General features: G+C 40.7%; 1 protein-coding gene across 5 annotated transcripts in view; it reads right to left on the minus strand.

Moving 5' to 3' along the window:
* Nucleotides 1-48: 48 nt before the first annotated feature.
* Nucleotides 49-19402, minus strand: part of tln2b (talin 2b) — an 85214-nt gene continuing 65860 nt past the window's right edge. For 2 of the 5 annotated variants that reach the window (XM_067589789.1, XM_067589788.1), the window contains exons 41-57: nucleotides 17714-17860; nucleotides 16480-16581; nucleotides 16215-16334; nucleotides 15385-15531; nucleotides 14147-14313; nucleotides 13558-13741; nucleotides 12979-13104; nucleotides 11246-11362; nucleotides 10506-10691; nucleotides 9933-10040; nucleotides 8204-8309; nucleotides 6786-6910; nucleotides 4331-4456; nucleotides 4170-4232; nucleotides 3882-4064; nucleotides 3671-3796; nucleotides 49-2725 (exon numbers count right to left, since the gene is read on the minus strand). In XM_067589789.1, coding sequence (XP_067445890.1) covers nucleotides 2597-2725; nucleotides 3671-3796; nucleotides 3882-4064; nucleotides 4170-4232; nucleotides 4331-4456; nucleotides 6786-6910; nucleotides 8204-8309; nucleotides 9933-10040; nucleotides 10506-10691; nucleotides 11246-11362; nucleotides 12979-13104; nucleotides 13558-13741; nucleotides 14147-14313; nucleotides 15385-15531; nucleotides 16215-16334; nucleotides 16480-16581; nucleotides 17714-17860 — 2262 coding nt within the window. In that variant the 3' untranslated portion in view covers nucleotides 49-2596. The other 3 variants (XM_067589790.1, XM_067589791.1, XM_067589793.1) reach the window with 3 other exon arrangements.

Here is a 19402-nt window from a genome sequence, read left to right on the forward strand (position 1 = left end):
TCTCTTTTGTCAACTAAATGCATGAAAAAGGACAAAATAATCTTCATGTACTGGTTGTTTGAAATTCTTTATTTTTGGTGAATACAAAAAATACTTTTGTGACCAGATAAATATTATACATACAGCATCAAATCATAAAACTAATGCAGTCTGTTAAAGAAAGCACAACACCTATTCATAACAGAGCTACTGTAGTAACTTTTTCTATTTCCTTTAATACTTGGACAAATCAGTTAGACAATATATCTCAGGGTAATTCTTACATTTATCGATAAAAACTTAATTTTATAGTGGTTAGACAATGAAACAAGGAAGTAATTCAGTCCAACCTTTAAGAGGGACTTGGTATAATGAATTTCTCGACTTCAGACACAAATTGCCACATGCTCATGGAATGCAGTCTAGTGTTCATCTTCGATTATAGTCGCTAAATGTCAAGGTATCCACAGATGCCCTTTTTATATCAGCATTATAGCATTGTAGGCAGATAGGCCACCAGCAAAGGCGTTGTATTGTATGGCAAAGGACTAGGTGACAGTTTATTAAGACCCCGATAGGGAATAGACTGGCATAATGTTCTGATCCAAAGAGGACAAGGCTCAGGCTCCCACCCAGCCTGATCTTCAGCTGCTCGCATGGCAGACTCAAGTAAGGCACTAGTACACAATGCAGACCAGACACTGGCATGGACAGACTGAGGAGATGACCTGCTTAAAATTTTCAATATATTATACATCAATATACTAAAAAAAAAAAAAAAAAAAAAAAAAAAATCACAATTGAACCAGTTTATTCGATCAGAGCTTGAAGCTATTTCCTTTTTGTTTGTTGGGAGAGTGTCCTATAATTATTATAATGGAAGCTTTAAATTTCCTTCTTCAGTGCGTAAAGTTATGAGCAATGTCAGTGCATCCCGTATACTCGTTTCATTCATTCAAGAGCCTAAAGCGAAATATCATTGCACACAACCAATCTTACAACTAATAACAGCACAGACTCTCATTATCAGCTCGCTAGAATATTCAGTGTAACATATTGCTATAGACAGTCAGTCTAAAATGAAAATGCCTTTACCGCAACAGGGCAGTAATGAGTGGAGAATAACTCTATATGTGTGTGTGTGTGTGTGTGTGAGGTGAGTGTGTGTGTGTGTACAGTATAGGGGCACCTGAAAACTAATCTGGCTAGTGTTACTGGAAGGGGAATTAAAACATGAAGACAAAGGAGAATGAACATGACAAATAATGTAAACATAATCCTAACACAGCTCTGTGTATGCGAGGGAAGGAGAAGAAGCTCTTGTGGGGTTACATGAAGTGATGTACAAGCAGCATGACATATTTGGTCACATTTAGTCCAGATTCTACTGAATAACACAAATTACACCTGTCTGCTCTTTAAAGGACCAGTTTGTAAGATTTAGTGGCATCTAGTGGTGAGGTGGCAGATTGCAACCAAATGAATACCCCTCCCCTCACCATCCCCGTCCAATGCAAAAAGCCCTCTCTAGAGCCAGTGTTTGGTTTGTCCGTTCTGGGCTGCGGTAGAAACATGGCAAGCTCCATGGAGGAGGACCTGCTTCCTATGTAGATGTAGAGGACTCATTCTAAGGTAACGAAAACACAATGATTCTTATTTCCAGGTGATTATACACTAATTAAAACATACTTATGAATATTATTTTCCATTTCTGCCAAGTCCGCTAGATGCCACTAAATCTTACACACTGGTCCTTTAAGAAATAGTACTTTCTTTTTAAAAAAATCTGTCAAGAATAAATATCTTTACATGTTGGCCAGTGGTCTTACTTTATTTTCTACTTTGTCATTTACTCAAATCAGAACCTCTCACTGTTTGGCATTAAGCTGAACTACATCGTTTCATCCTTAATATCTGAAGATTTGCTAGTTTACCAGCAAATCCCAAGTTCACATTTTTATTAGTAGAATACAAGTGAATTTCCACTATACTACTCTATTGGTTAGTAGCTTCATTGATATGTATAGACGTTATGGTGCATGCAAGCCAGTGATGAAATGAGGCATTCCTTCCTGCCTTTTTATTGACCCTTTGAGGTTTTTAAATATAGAACAGAAGCTATGGACCCTTAGGTTTGTTCTGCCATTTGCAGAGAAATCATCAGTTCATTTCTATTTGTTCTAAACCTTCAAACAATTATAGAACATTCAATGACGATTATAGAGGATTTCTGCATTCGTAACATCTTCGATTCATGATTGTAACAGTCAGTAATGCTCATGATGCAGTAATACTCACAAAGCAATGATACGTTTATCATACAACTTTATCAAACAGTCTCCACTTTCTTATAGTGAAAACTGTAACAACCTTCTCCATATAAAGTCTGAATGTCAATGCCATTCACTGACAAATACATACGCACGTCACACATACATACACGCACACAAATACACTACAGAGCACAGGCACTTGTTTTTCTCACCAAACAGGCCTGTTTCAAGTGCTGTATATTCCTCGGTTACATGAGAGGAAAGCAACCGACTGTACATCGGCAGCGTCTCCCCTTGATAAGAAGGTCTCATCAGCATGGCACACATCCCACATGCTCAGCCAATCAGCCCTCATCCTCCCTCAGTTCGCTGGGCAAGAACTTGTACTGCTGCTGTCGGATCTGAGCCAGCTTCTTCCGGGCTTCCTCCAGCTCTCGCTCTTTCCTCAGCATCTCCTCCTGAGCCGCAATGATCTGAAAAGAACGGTAACAGCTGACAGAAAATGTGGCTTCCACTCATCATAATCCCATTCCTGTGGATAACTTGATATGAAAAACCAATCGCTGCACTGTGTACTCAACTCAAACTGTTAACTCCCAAGCACTGCACAGCAGAACATACATAAAATCAAAAAAGCACCTTGTAATGAGAAAGTGTGGTCCATCCAAATTTTCTAAGAATATTTATACATATAGTAGATTTTTAGTAATGTATGCAGAAAGTAGCATTAAACCATGACTGAAATTGTGATCTCTGCATGATACATAGTAAGCCTTATTCTTCTTGGTCAATACAGCATTTTACAGAAAAAATAGGGTTTTTTTTTGTTTTGAAAAATAATAATTTTACTTTTGAAAACAGGAATAGGCTATGTAAAGATGCAATGTAACATAATAAATAATGTAAATAATATAATAGTGTGTAAAAAACAGTAAATGGTCAATAACAGTCTAAAGTGGCTGAAGAAACAGTTTTGTACCCCTCAGTGCAACAATGATCAGATATCAATGAGACAGTGAGCCCCATTAGTCAGATTAAAAAATTGACAGCTGCCCAGCTGGCGTGCACCACAGACTGAGACAGGAACTCAATCAATCAAGATGAAAAAAAGATGAAAAATAAAGCTTCCCATAGAATCCCAGGGCTTTCGATCATCATTCAAATTTTTTGCAAAAATGGAAAGGAACTCAAGAGAAACTCTTCAAGAAATGTGATCTTTTGCAGCTGTGGGCTTCTAGTAAACCTGGGTTTCTAGTAAACAACCGATCAGCTTTGAAATGAATCTGATGAGTTGTTTATCCACAGCGGCCCATCACAATTTCAGAAAAATGTCTGTGGCATTTTGGCATATCAGCGAGAGGTGCAAACGTTCCGTGAAAAGGGCAAATCACACAATGAGCGTGATTTCCTTGTCTCACCTGAGCTATGCCTCCAACGAATTTGGTCTTCACCACAACACTGTCATCTTCAGACTTGTCAAATGCTGCTTTCTGAGCTGCCTTCACCAGGTTGTCTGAAGCTCTCTTCACTGCATTGCCAGCAGCCTTTAGAGAGGAAATCTCAAAATTAGCACACAGCACACGTTCCATGAGTTTCCATGGACAAATGAAAACTGTGTATGATTGTTACCTGTAGTCTCCTCATGGCTTCAGAATCCTGGTCAGCCTTCACTTTGCAGGCCACGAGGAGTTGAGCGGTAGAGGCTGCAACCTGTTTGGCTGAAGAGATGAGCTTCTCCTCGCTAGCGTGGCCCTGCACTGAGGCGTTCGCTGCCTCACACAGGTTACTGGTGGCCGCAGCTACCATACGTGCCTACAGCAGACAACAAATTTAGGCATGCTCATGGTTGGGTTTCATCTGGGTAACAAGTTTGTGCAGTACTTTGAAAATTAGGCAGTAATAATCAAAGTGACTTACAGCTGATATGAGACCCTGTGACCATTGGCCGTCATCCACTGCATTGGCTAGATTGGATCCAACCTGAGATTGACATTGGGTAAAAAGTAAAGAGGCAACTGTTGTATTACATTATTAGTAACAGCAGTCATGTATCTTTTTGAGTATGTGTGTAGACTGACCTTGCCTTGTGCTACCAGTTCTCTTTGAGCTGCAGATGCAGATTTAACAAGAGCGCTAGTTGCTGCAGCGATGGACTTTGCTGCCTCTAATATCTGCTCCTCAAAATCCAGTGTCTCATCTGCCTGCTGGAAGTAAAAGCACATATCAGCTTAAGACTTAAAACTACAGTATCCTAAGGTAAGAAAAGATCATTATTACTGTGTAACCAACTGCAGTGCCATAACCAGGACTGTAGCCAGGATTTTAGTCCCACAACTAAAAAATTCTGGCAAGACATTATAAATAGAGATTCAAATTTTACTACTGTATGTGGATTTTTTGAGTTTTTAAAAACATTTCAACCGTTAACTGATCAACTGTATTATTTGTAAATTGTATTTCTGAACATGATGGTCTAAATGCTGTTTAGCCTTTTCTACACTGACAGAAACAACATTCTGATATAATGTGTAATGATGTGAATACAGAGTATCATATTAATAGGCTAAAAAGTAGTAGTAGAATTGACAAATAGAGAATATAAAAAATACTGGAATCAGCCTGTAAAATATCTATCAGTGTTGTTTTTTAATTGTAGTAGGTAACCCCTCCTCAAGCTTCCTAAAGCTCCCAAATTCCCAGAAAGCTACTCAGTACATGACCTTAGTGGCAGCTATGACCCTGAGCATAACCTTTGATGTTCAACTTTATCTTTTGCATAAAGCACAGTCACATATGATGATTTTTCAATGACAACACAGAGCAGCATCTAGATACAATGCCCCATTCATCAAACTTGAACTAAATACCGGCATGAAGATCACTATGCATCAGTTCAGGGACAGTCAACAAAATGACCATCGCTGCCTGAGCAGTCAACAACATGTGATTGACCTCCATAAACACATAAGGCACACGTGGCTGGAGACAGGGCGGGACACTGTAGGAATATGTTTGATATATAGTTGGACTGAATAACAACCTAATATATCAAACATATCAGACAGAGCCCTGCAGAGAAGGCTTCCAGGTCTACAACGGCTCAGAGAGGGTGGGAGGCAGGGAAGCATGCTGGGGCAGGAGAGAGAGCCCCCCCCCCCCCTCCCTACAGGGTGGGAGAGATGAAGGAGTAGAGAGGAGAGGGAATAAAGTAAATAACTAAAAAAAAAAAGATTGATGGAAGCAACACTGTTTGAATCTGGTGCAAAAACAAATTTTATGGTGGCTTGATTCCTCTACAAATGATACAGTATGTGGTACTTTATTAGCTATGTTACAGTACAAAATCATCCTATAAATAATAGTTTTTTAAATTTATCAATATATATCAGTATGTGGGCACAAATTAGGGGTGGAGAAAATATTTTATCTAGTTTTTAAATGTAGGGGACAGTCAGGCAGTCTTGAATACAAATTAACTGCTGTTAAATGAGGAAAAAAATGTGGTAATATTCAGCAGTATTCTCCCTTTAAATACTATTTGATGAGGCTTGCATCCTACTAGATCACTAGAGGGAGACACTGACATCTAAAAGAGGAAAAGCCTTTCACTCACTAATCCTCTTTCATAAACACAAAGGTCCTCATAAATGTACTCTGTAACTGTGGAATTATAGTATAAGACAGAGCATTATATGGTCTTTATTAAAACTGGTGTAACCTAAATATGCGGTCCTTCATATCATACAGACAGAGGGTTGAACTAACAATCATGTTATGTACAGGAAGAGGTATAGAAACAGAGGGGAGGGTGGGGGGGAAATCACTACAGGCACAAAAGGAAGAGCACCGGGATCCAACTATCCAGTCTCCAGAGACAGATAAACAAACAACACAGTCATGCAGCAGCACACCACAAACACAACCCTGCACTGCATACGAAACAACATAAAAGTAATCTCACTTTTCAAAAGCACCATTACTACCATCTCCAAGCTTTTCCCTGTTTTCTTTTCGTATTGTGCGGTAAAGTTGTTTTGTTTTTTAAGGCAATACCGCAGCATGGGGGAGATGAATAACAGGCTGAAAAAGCCTCCCTCAGTTTAGTTTAGAAATGAGGAACACTGCAATAAAACAAAGGAAATAAGTTCAATAAGACAGAGGCCCTCTCTTTCGGAAAAGGGTCACAACAGTTCATCGCACATTTTGAACTCTTTCCAACATAAGCTTGAGGAACCAGCAGTATAATTGCGTCTCCTGGCAACGCAACTCAAAATAATGTCCGAAAGTGCCTTTGAAGAAAGTTTTCCAAGCATCATATGTTAGCTCACAGGACCAGCTGTCTGAGTCAACATGGTGTGTGTGTAATGAAGAAAACTATCGAGATAGCGGCTCAGTCACAGAAAAAGATGACTCCACTTCAAAGGCAGTGTCACCTTTTCCTACCTTCAGCCCACATCGTCTCCCTGCTGATTAATTGCAAAAAGCTGTGCGTGGGTTTGTGTGGGCGGACAGAGTTGAGAGGGGCACATATACCTTGGGTTTGGCTCTGGGTTTCAGCTGTTCTAGTTTCTTGGCTGCAGCTTCAATGGATGCTGCTGCTCCAAGGAGCTCAGTCTCTGCGATGACAGTGGGGTCCTCAGGGTCCACACACTCTGATCCTGAAAGGCATGATCATGTTTTTTTTTTTTTTTTTTTAGCACAGACTCACAAAAGAAACACCAACACTGTATTTCTGGTGATAACATTTTATTTTACAACATATATCTGCTATAAAAGCTCAACATCTCACTCACTTATCATGCTTCAACTGAATGTTCTCAGTCTTTCATACAGGCACCACAGAGATGCTAAATCTCAACTTCAAAGCTGTATACGCTCCAAAAAATTCTTTGCAGTATGGCTGTAATGCCTCAAAGTTTAAATAACATAAACTAAAAGTTAGAGGAAATGCACATTTGATGGGTCATTGTCTTTTTTTATAGGTTTTTAAGTGCCTATAAAACTTAGCAGTTTGGGAACAGCTTGGTAAAGCAGATGGAACATTGTTTTCATAGATTATGTTGAACTCTGGGGAAATCTGTTCTTCACCCCCACCCCCAAGCCGTCTACTCCTCTGCCCCCTTCTGACTGTATGAAAGGTGATCTGGAGGAACAAAACACACCATATCCCACTTACCTCCATCTGAGGCGGCAATGAAAGAGAGGGAGAGAGGGGGGAAAAAGAGCACATGTGACATTAGAGAGTTGAAGTAGATAGCCCCACTGGGTCTCGGGCTATACACTGAAATCTAATTCTCATCCAAACACAATCTATTACTCCTGTCAGATGCAGCAGTGCAGCTTCTACAGGAAGCACTCCAGTGTGTTTGTGTCATAACCGCCCAACAGAGCTTCATTTGGAGCAATTTGCAGAGCAGTCACTCAATGGTGCAATTTCAATATTCTAAAGTGATTTTTCATGACTTATCTTTATTAGGGACGCAGACAGGTTTGGTGGCTTGACTCAGTGACACTAAAATATTATTCCTTTGACTAATCTCTAACATCTTCACAATCCTGTCATGGATTTTCACGTTTTACAAAATTGAGTTGGCTTTTGATGGGAATCCCCGTGCTTCAAACTCACTGTATTCAGCAATTTCAGCTTTCCCAGTTTTACACTGCAGTGTCTATAATGTCTGATAGTCATTTTAAAATTAAAATCTGCGGCCAACAATTTTTGGACAGCGTGCAAGATCTTGTAAAAGACTCTACTTATACAACAAGCTACTGTTTCATAGAGCCATAAACACTTGGGATGCTAAAAATATATAACTTCCATGTGCGTTAAATGATCCATAAAATCAGTTAGAATGGGGTCACAGGTAACTAAAGGTTGTCAAGCCTAACTTCAGTTTGTGTGCGGTGTGTAAGAGTGTGTGACTGCACATCAGCGGCGTGTGTGGCCTCACCTTTCATGGCCTCAGCTGTCTGGACGAGCTCTGTCACACACGCCGCCACATGCTTCGAGTGTACGGCCAGCTGCTGCTTCTGCTCCGGCGTGGGCTTCTGCAGCACCTGAAAACACATACACACACACACACACACACACACACACACACAAATATACAGGAAACACAGGTTAATACAATAAAGATGAATCAGAAAGGAAAGACAAAAAAAGTATCTATATCTGTTCTACCATCTTTAGAACTTATCTAGACAATAAATTATGTGAAAAACCACTTGGATGAGTCTGCACTTTCTTTCATTAAGTCAAGTTAGTTATTTTTTTATTTGGTTCTTTGTTAGTTGACCAGTGCAGTAGCGACAGCACATTCTTTCTAATTAACCACAAATGATAAAACATGGTACTTCAGTGGCCTAATGTCCTCCCACAATCAACTTGATGTACCCATATCTAATTATGCAAATTAGATCACTAATAAGCAACTTAATGCATTAATTAACAAATTGTTACATGTCAACACCTGTGTCTGCACATAACACACGGGGAGTGTTATTATAAACTAAGCATCAAGGAATTTCATGAAAATAAGTTTAGCTGATTAATATGTAAATCTATGCAACATGGTGCACAGTAATTAAATCAGATCGGGTAGACTGTGGTGGAAGATATTACATTTCCATAAAGTATTACTCTTAAAGGTATACTATGCAGGAGTTGTCGGTTGGTGTTTGTAAACACACAGCATTCAAAGTTGGTCCCTCCTCCCCGACTCAACGAGTGAGCGAGAGAGAGAGCAGCGGTGGTCGAGCAAGCTAGAGAGTGAATGAAGAGAGGGAGCAGCGCTGGTGAGAACAAAGCCGTGAATCAGAGAAATAAAGCATTATTTTCTGATTGTTTCACAGTGGTTTCTAAACCACAAATAAACATGCCCACATCTCCGCACACCCCTGTGGGAAGATGCCGCATTGCCGGATTTTGTGTGAATGCAGAGCTTCATCCTGTCTGCTGTGGCCTCTCTGCTTTGCATGTGTGTAGCTCAGCCCTGCCCTCGGTCGAAAAGACACACAAACCTGCAGCTCTTTACACATCCATGAAACAGAAACAGAGAGCAGAGCGGAGCAGAGGAGAGAGACGGAGACAGAGATGTAACCCAAGTCCTGACCTCATATCCTGATGCTGTCATTGGCTGGGGGTTACACACCCACTGCCCAAAGGTTGACACCCAGAAACGTCCTGACCTCAGCAAAATAATAAGAAAATACAGGCAGAGGGCAGGGTCTCTGTAGATAAATATATGACCACACACTTCTAGTGGGTCATAAATGATGATTGAGAGAGATTATTTTTGTATAAATCTATAGATTATTTATTTAGGAAAATCCTGCATAGTATACCTTTAACTTATGTAAAAATGAATGCGGTTAAACACAGAATGTGGAGATAAAACCATGTCTTCACTTCTATCATGTATTACTGACTAGTAATCATTCATGATACCTTATTTTGATTATCAGTTGAGGGTGATGCTGCAGTAAATGCAGAGACAAGCGAGTTTGAGGAAGAAGACAGGAAGCCAGGAAAGATTTGTCAAGCATCAGAAGCTTTAATCCTGTAGATAAGACCTGTGAAACCTCACTAGGCAAAAGTAAAGATTATGATCCACACATGCAGTACACACGATATCTAATCTCATCCTTCCTTCATGAGGCACATGATGGTCTAAATCTAACCTGCAGCACTTGCTCCAGAAGGTTGACGTATCCGGTGGTGCACTCAGAGCTGTATTGCAGGGCCTTCCACTTCAATTCTTCGCCCACTTCAGGGTGGTATGCTGCTTGCTGGAGGGGAGAGAAAACAATGTTGTATGGGAAATCTATAAAGGAGACAAAAATTGCTCCCACTGGGATGTCAAGAATAAACACAGGTCAACATCTAAGTGAAAATGTGCTACTGTACTGTGCAAGAGTTCTGAGACAGCCTCTATATATAATTCTCTTTGTGGATATATACATTATCTTGTTCTCATTGCAAATCAAAGAGCAAATAAAAACTCTCATACAACGCTCTGTCTTCTGTGTATTTTCATCTGGTTACCAGTGCTCTCCGGTCACTGAAGGACATCCTGACTGATGTTCTGCTGCACGACTTTGAAAAGTGACTGAGTCACTACCAGCGGGAACAGCAATAAAGCAGACTAGACTCTAATGTCCTATCTGCACTCAGCGGGCTGGGCTCACATGTTCCCTGGCAGCCTGGTGCTGTCTGTGTGAGGCCTGTTCTGGCAGGGCAACGTGGATTAGCACCTTGCAGGTAGTCAGCATATCCGAGATGGCTTTGCGGCTCAGGTTGGCAGTGGCTATCACGTCCTCCTGCTGCGCCGAGTTGCCTGCAGCTACTGCCTTGGCTGTTGCTATGGTGATGCCCTTTGTCATGCGGATGAACTCCTCGGGTGTGGTGGACTTGTCTGGGACGTCCTTGGACTGGAACACCTGGGATGATGATGACCCACAGGTAGTTGGATTAAAGCATGACAGTGGCACAGATATATTAATCCAGATTAAAACATTCTCAGAGAAGAACCGAAGAAGTGCACATGGACTCTGTATAGCAGTAGAAAATGTAAACAAGTAAGGTGGACAGAACATGCTGATATGGGCTACGTTATTATTGAGAGTTAGGTAGACTGTGTTGAGTTTGGCTTTGGCTGCAGCTCTTGCTAAAACCTGCTCTCAGGATGGGGGTCCTCTGATAAGGATTAGCAGTAATTTACAAAAAAAACAAGCTCTTGAAATCTTCTTCCTTTCTCACTTGGTCTGTGGCTGCTATTCAGACCCTGATAAGAGCTGTGAGAAAACTGCAGGGGAAAAGAGGAGTTGGATGGATAATAAAGAAAAAAGAACAAAAAGCTCCCCTGTTTTGTTCAGAATAATAGACATAGATATCCCTGACCCTCATTGAGCCAGTTTTGCAGAGAGGCTGTGTCTCATCCGTTGACTCCCAACAGACCATAAAGAAGAGTGTTCGGCCTGTCAGGCGCTCTTACTGTCAGCTCCTGTTTGATGCACTCAATGGTGGCCTCCAGTGCCCTCGTCCCGCGAGTGGCTTCATCCTCAACCGCCTTCACTGTTTTGAGAAGAGACGTCACGTTGGTGACCATGACCTGTCAAATAAAGGGAGTAATGATGATACTCGAAATCAAACCAGGAGGTGGAGCTCTTTCTCCTCAGCTGCATAACAGCAAAAAATTATTTTTGCCTCCTCCTTCACAGATTCCATTACAGTGAATAATTGAAAGAGCTTATCTATTGAAAATTAAAAACATTGGCTGCTAAAGAACCACTGAAGGATGTTTTTCAAAATTAAAAGAGACCGATTTAGTACTAGTAATACAGTTTTTTCACTGACACCCAGGATGGAAAAAAAAACATTTTAATTTTACTCAGGGTGACACATTCTGCTCTGCCTGTGCTGCATTCAGCAAAGTGCACATTATTAGGTTAGTAATTCGAGCAACATGCGCACCAGGAGTTTGAGAGGGTCACATTTGGAGGTCACCATATGTTGGAGGTACAGAAACAATCTGTCAATGTGACCAGGTCCATGGGTGGCCCTCATTCCATTCAGATGAGAAAACATAAGGAACCCTATGCAACAGTTGGAGTCATACCCTGCGGTTGGTATGATAGTGCTGAGAAAAAGAAATAAATAAATCAAGAAAGTTTGCAGAAGGATTTTTAAGATGGCAAATCTCCGGTCGAGAGGTATCTGTCACAGATGAAATCCTTTGATCTTGGGTTGTTCGTTGCACTGACCACAGCTGCACCAAGGTTAGATGTAAAAGGTCTGATGATCTCTACTTTTTATCCCCCAGCAGCAACCAGCAGCTGTGACAGCGGTTGTGAGGATCGAGAGTAAAATGACAACTCTCGCCTCTCTTGTGTATATATGCTCCAGATTCTTGCAGCTCTTAGCGGCACCAAGAAGTCTCTTGCAATCTTTTCTCTGATCCAGTCTTCACTCCGAACTCTTACACACTTTGCATGAGACTCTTATTATTATACTTCATGCACTTCATATTACTTTATACTTCTGCTGCTTCTGTCTACAGCATATGCAGCATCTATTGCATGTTTTTTGCTTTCTGGAACAGAGGTCACACCTCTTCTGCTGATTATTGTAAGTTTTTTCCTAATTAGAAGCAAAAATCTAAGGATAGTAGATGTTCTTTGCTGTGCAGATGGTAAAAAGCCCTTTGAGATAAACGTTTGGCCGATTTTAGGGTATATAAATAAAATTAACCTGGCTTGATGAATACAATGCTTAGGCTGAACTGTAACTCAAGCCTCAGTTATACTGTGGTTGAGGAGATAAAAAAACCATGCAGAAATGGTCACAATAGAAAGATCTGTGGCCACAGACTGTTCTCAATGGAGCACACTAACTCTATCTCTCACACAAAAATAAGCATGCACACATCTTTGTGATGGGTCTAGCTCCACATACTGACACTGTTTGACAGAAAAAGTGAATAAAATACACAGTCTGATAAGAACTGTCATATCCTTCTTGTAAAAAAGCCTCACTTTGTGCTACCAGATACAGTGAACTCCACATAGCAGTAATACAAAGAGCATTTCTAGAATACACATCCACATACCATATCCTCTCAGTGAGGGAGCATCAGCTGAATAATAAATTGCAGAATCACATTGCTGAAATCAATACACAGCTACACCAGATATGACAATCACTTGCTTGAGCGGCCTACTCCTTTACCTTGGCAGCGCTCTTCAGCTGATACATGGATGGGTCGTCAGCAGGCTTCCCCGCAGCACATTTGGTGGCGCTGATGAGCTCGGCAAGAGCCTTGGCCACATCCCGCACCGCGTTTATCAGAACCACCTGAGGAGATAGAGCTAGGATCAATAGAACACAATGGTCAGAGTATAGGTTTATCAGTGGAACCCTGGGGAGAGGATTTAACACTGCTGCTGTTATCAGTCCCACCTAGTCATGATACTTCAGACTTAGTGGCCGACAGAGATAGAGGCATACACACAGCAGAAAGAGGAGACACAATGTGTATCAGATGAAAGTGCAATTACACAGAGAATCACTGGCTGTACAATAAGATAGAAGACTTTCATTGTAGACGACTGGAACAACAGAACTAATGATGGGTTATAATAGCAAGTTAAAGCTCCATGCAGCATAATTAAAAAGTGATGACTGAGCTTTGTCAAATATGTTAATCCTTTAGAAAATAAACAAATACAACTGTGAATACATATGGCTGAAACATCTGTGCTTATATTAGTCATTCTTTAGTGAAAATGCGTGATCGATTATCATCACCTGTGTCTCAGGGTCCTCAGAGCCCATGCTGGTTGCTCCCAGTTTGACCACTTCAGTTAGCTGGGTGATGGTCTTGGCTGAGGACTGGGCAGCCTGGGCCAGCTTCTCCTGGCTGGATGCGGCTCCAGCCACCAACAGCTTGGTGTCCTCCACCAGCGCCTTGGCTGTCTTCAAGATACTCTCCCTGAGGGACGGGACACATTGTGTCACAATCTGCTCCACAGTCACACTCAAGTACCAGCAATATGAAAGGAAGCTGTTACTTTTCTAACCAGAATGTTTGTTTAGTGAGGACAATTTTCAATTTATATTCAATATGTGAAATGCATCTCAGTAGTCAGCTTTATTGGCAAAATGCACTTCTCCTGAGTGAGTCATCAAAAGAAAAGGGAGCTCTGGTGTTGCAGCGTAAAAACCTAGCAACTGACATCTTAGTAATATACATGTTACATTTCTTTACCCTTCTGCTCTTGAAAACTATAAATCTATTGCCTAAATGTATCATTATCAAATGTTACTCTTTTTTGAGAGGTTTTGAATTAACACCATGTCCTCGTCTGGTTGTCTCATTGTGGCAAGGACATTGCACCTGTGGTCAGCAAAAGACTCTTCATTCTCAGGGTTCAGTGTTCCAGCTGAGGCGAACATGATGGTGGTGTCCAAGTCAGCGATGATGCCAGAAACAGCACTGGCTGCCGTGATACAGGCCTGGGTGCCTTTGTTACCCGCCTGCAATGCTGACAGTACCAAGGACACCTGCAACATTTGAAGCGTAGCATAAGATTTAGAAGTGTAAAAATATCTATATATAGCCTGTTCTTATATGCATTGCATGTGTTCCATGATTAAAGAGCAGTCTTTCCTCTTAATAGGATGTTGGTTTATAAAGCAAGTGTGTGAGGTAGTGAATGTTTACAGATCTGGACAAGCTAGATTAAAGGAGGAAGCCAGGGAGAAGAGAAGAGAGCAGGGTTAAACATGCATTAGATCAGAGTCTGCTACACAGTCACAATGAGTCAATGAGCCTGACTCTGCAAATCACACGGCTCCCTTGAAGACTGCTCTCTGCCCGTCCCTCGTAAAAAATGGGAAGCCCTGAGAGGTACATTTCAACGAGGCAAAAGTTTCACGTATCAGCAAGCGTGAGACCACAAATTATTCAAGTTTGATATGAGCCCTGAATCAAATTATAGCCTCGGAGTGGAGAGAAATACTAATGTGCGAGCAGCAGGGCTAGCTCCTGCCAGGGTCACAGCAGGGACACATTAGTATTATTATTAACTGCACAGTGTGAGGGTGGTCAGGAGAACATGTTTCATGACCTGCAGTACCTGCAATACTACAGTAAAACATAGGTTATTACCACCTAGAGTAACACATTAAATCTGTATTCTTCTGACTCTATTATAGGTCAAGGGTGAAGCTAAACATAATTACAAAGCATACCTGTCAGCTACAGTATAATAAGCAATTATTCATACCTGAACTGCTTATTCGTAAACCTTGCAGCTGTAAACATTTGTTTCTCTCCTCTCTCAATCAAATAAAAATCTCCCTCTCACCCTCCTCCCATGGGGGGTGGTGGTGTGTCTTCCTACCAGAGGCCTGGGAGTATATATATATATATATACATATATACATACCATATACAGCAGTAAGGCTACTGAGTAATGCAGTAATGCTGAGTTGATGCTGATAACAAACTTCAAGCTAGAAAGATGACATATTATATATTATGACAGCAAACATAGACTTGCCTTAAAAAGTAAAGAGCTTCCTTCTGCAAGATTTAAAGAAGCGGTACGGGTTCCTGTCCATATAGCTTACCTTCTCTGTGACTGCACGGGCACACTCGATAAGTTCCCTTTTGGAGAAGCTGTCAGTTGGGCTGAGCTGCAGGGCTCCAGCTTTCTGGACCAGGTAGATGCAGCCATGGCCCAGCTCTTGCACTCGTGTTCTTATCTGGAAACCAACCTGAAAGCATAACCGGGCATCGACTTACACGGCATCCATCTTCTGATTTGTGTCACCATACTACACAATCACAATCATGTCCTAAACTAGCATGTCTCTTATCCAGAGGGTGGATGAAAAATGATTTCGAGCACCCTCAGAGAGGGATTGCTGGCACTACACCTTTAATTTCCAGACTGAGATTCACGGGTGGGTGGTACTTCATTATAAGCATCACTATAGGCTTTTAGACTTGTAGAGGCACAATGTCGCTATGGTAACCAGCAGGGTTTCCAGCAGCCTGTTATACACAAGATATTGATAAGAGCTGTGTGCTTATTAGTCCAATGTTTCAACACATTGCTGTGCAATGGACAACACAGAAAAGCTTTAAGAAAAGACTATGTGGGTGCTGAGAGTGATGGATGCTGCAGGGATATCTTTCTGTTTGATCTCACACTGTCGGGAGCAGTCTTGGGGAAGGGGCGTCATATCAAAGAACAGCAAACATCTGCTCTGATCAGTGTGTGAGTGAATATATCCGAAAGGATTTTTAGAGTAAAATGCAGACGTAAGCTCATATTTCAGTCTGACATTTCAGGGGCACAATTGCAAAGAGATATACAATGTGAACTGTTAAATCTTTCATAAGAGTGTGTAATTTTCTCACATCCTCCATGGTACAGAGAATGTGTCTTTCTCACCTCTTCTGGCTCTGCGGTAGCTGCAGCAAGACGTCCTTGGTGTGCTAGCTGTCCATAGTCCACTGTCACCTGAGAGGCAAGGCCACCGAGCTCCTCAGGGCAGGTTACTGACTTAGTCATCTGGCAAGAGAGAGAACATACATCATCAGTAGAGGCAGATTAATGTTTCTCCTCGCCCTACTGACAAATATTGTCATTGTAAATTGGAAATGTAATGGAAAAGACACTGTTGGGCATGGATATCCTGGTGCATAAGCATGCTCACCATCTCCTGTGCAGTGATGGCGATGGCCTTGGAGAACTTCACCATTGTGGTCTGGTAGTCCACAAAGGAGCCCTCGGGTTCAGGAGGTGTTCCTTCATCCAGCTGCAAGGATCAGCCCTTTTTAACACTTATTTATTGATTTAGCACATACACACTTATCCTACAGGCACTCTGATTAATGTTGATACTTTTACATATATAATTTGATAGTACTTTATGATAAGGTGTAGCCAGTTACAAGCTGTGGATATCTGTATAATATCAATATGATGCAACTGTCTAAATATTTTGTAATCATTATTGTAGCTTATTGATGTTTTATCAAACAACAATAAGTTGTAAAAATGCATAAACAGAATGAGCTTTTGGTTTCCCTGGTTGTCAGCACACTTTAAAATGAACAGTCTCTTTTCTTGTCTGTCAATACGGCTTAATTTGTCTCTTTAGGTTGCAAAAGTACATACTTAATAACTGCAAACTTCAAGTATTACAGAATAATATAGGACAGTGGATGTTACCACATTATAATAAGTCATCAAATCTGCAGGGTCTAGAGGGTCAGATAGTCCAAGCCTGATTCATTTTAGAGGCGGTAACAAAGATAAATCAAGCTATGCTAGTAACACTGATATTGGATACACACCATTTGGCAACCCAAGTTCTTTTTATTTTACGGTATGACTTGTTAATTGATGTATATTTTCTTAACAATTAAAAAGCCATTAGTGAGAACATTAAGCCCTTTTTTATGTATGCGTTATTGTAAAGTGGTTCCACTTTATATATGCTAATGGAGGTTTAATGATGGTTGCTATCCTAGAGTATGTTTAAGCTGAAGGGTAAAATAAAGAGGAAATTTACAAGTGAAGGATAAGATCTGAGCCAAGTGTATATGTCTGAGTATGTGCAGATCATCTTCAATTATTAACCGTGCTGTCAACACAGTGACATGTCCCTCTGCAGGATGAGTGACAGCTAACATCACCAGTGGGTTGAGGATTTAAAACTTGTCATCTACTGGACTAATGAGAGTCACTGACAAGGACACACTTTGAGCACACCCACTGTGGAATTACTCTAACAGGGAAAGCTCATTTTGCCCTCAGACAAATAGGTATAGGGAATAAGTGTCAACCTGAAATCCATTTAAATCACCTGAGCGGACTTCTCATGAGATTCTATCACACGTACACGCGTTCTCTATCAGAGCACACAAAAACACACTCTTACTCACCCTGCCCATGGATTCGGCAATGGACTCCACCATGCCCCCAACCATGCCCCCCTCACTGGCCGCCTCATTCAAAGTCACCATGATGTCGTCCACAGCCTCCTTCATCAGCTGGGCTGCTTCAGAGATGGCATCGTGGGTATGGGATGCCTGGGGATACAGTCAGCTGATTAAAGTTTCTGACACTGTCTTGGTCTACCTAGAGGGAAATTCATCACATTGACAACAGCTCCACAGTGTCCCCACAGCTGCTAAGTACTCAATGTCTTGCTAGAGGACACTTCACCAGGGTGGATTATTGCTGTTGTATGAACTTGTACTACCCCCTGCTCCCAATAATTCAAACTCAAAGTTCAAAACAATAATAAATAAAATAGTAAAATCTAGCAATAAGATAATTATAGGACACAGGAATAAAGAGCTAATCTGAAGACACACAAGAGTCCCTAATAAGGTCATTTAATAATTTTAGAGCATTAATGATGGTCAGTAGTACTAAGCTGAGGTTACAACAAGGTTGCAACAATGGCATCTGCCCCAGTGCAACTTTTTTTTTTACAGGCCCCTCTCACCTCAAGACTCATGCATAATCATGTAATCACACACATACAGATGTGTCCATGTATGCACACACACAGTATTTAGAACAACTTGAATTTTATAGGTCAGGCTTTCACATCACAAGCTGTAGGCTGTAAGACATGAACTCTTGTTTGTTTCCTGGTGGATTGGTGATGTGTGTGAGGCTACAGGATTTTGGGACTGCTGTGTCCATTTTTTTTGCCTTTTTCTCCCCCCATCTCTCTCTCTCCTCTTTGTTCCCTGTCTACTCTCTCTACTGTCACTGTAATAAAAAGGTGTAAAATTAAATTATGAATACAGTTATTAACCAAATTAATTTAATTCGTCTAGAAAGATCTTGAGGTAGACAAAAGTGTTAGAAGTATTGTAATAATTATAAGAATATAAAAAAGAATGTTTTTTTCATAGGGCTGGAGTACCAAATACAAATATCACTATCAAAATACTATGATATTATTTCTCTTTATCTTTAAAGGTTCAACTTGTAAGAATCAGAGCAACAGGCTGTGGCCTGGGAGCAACACACGGCGGTTATTGTGTGCTTATTACCACCTTTGGACTACTAAAAGAAAAAAAGGGATAAACTATGTTCTGATGTCGCTCTGGAGCTTGTTTTCTTCTCCTTTGTTGAGGAAATAATGTTGTTTTAGCTGTGTGTGTACTCAAAAGTGAATGACTTGTTTTTTACAAAAAAAAATGCAGCTTAAAGTGCTTTACAGCAAGAGAAATTACATGCACCAAGTGCTTCACATCAAGAAAGACATAAAAGAAAAAACCTGTAAATGTACATAAGAGGGAAAAGAAAACGTTTTGATATGAGATAAAATAAAGAGAAAATAGAATACTTAATAAAATAAAATAAAATACAATAAAATGAATAAAGATAAAATAAAATAGAATAAATAAAAAAAAATGTATGTATAGAATGTATAAAATCAATTGCAATTCAACATTTTAAAAGTGCAGTAGTGCATAAGTGTGAAGCAGACTGAGACAAAAGCTAGTTAAAGGCTAAGGTGAATAACTAAATTTTTAGCTTTCTTTTAAAAATAGATGGCTTCCCTGATATTTATCGGTAGTGTGTTCCACAGTTTTGCTGCAGCAGCAGAT

The sequence above is a fragment of the Thunnus thynnus genome, chromosome 5 (assembly GCF_963924715.1).
Source record: "Thunnus thynnus chromosome 5, fThuThy2.1, whole genome shotgun sequence".
Lineage (NCBI taxonomy): Eukaryota > Metazoa > Chordata > Actinopteri > Scombriformes > Scombridae > Thunnus > Thunnus thynnus.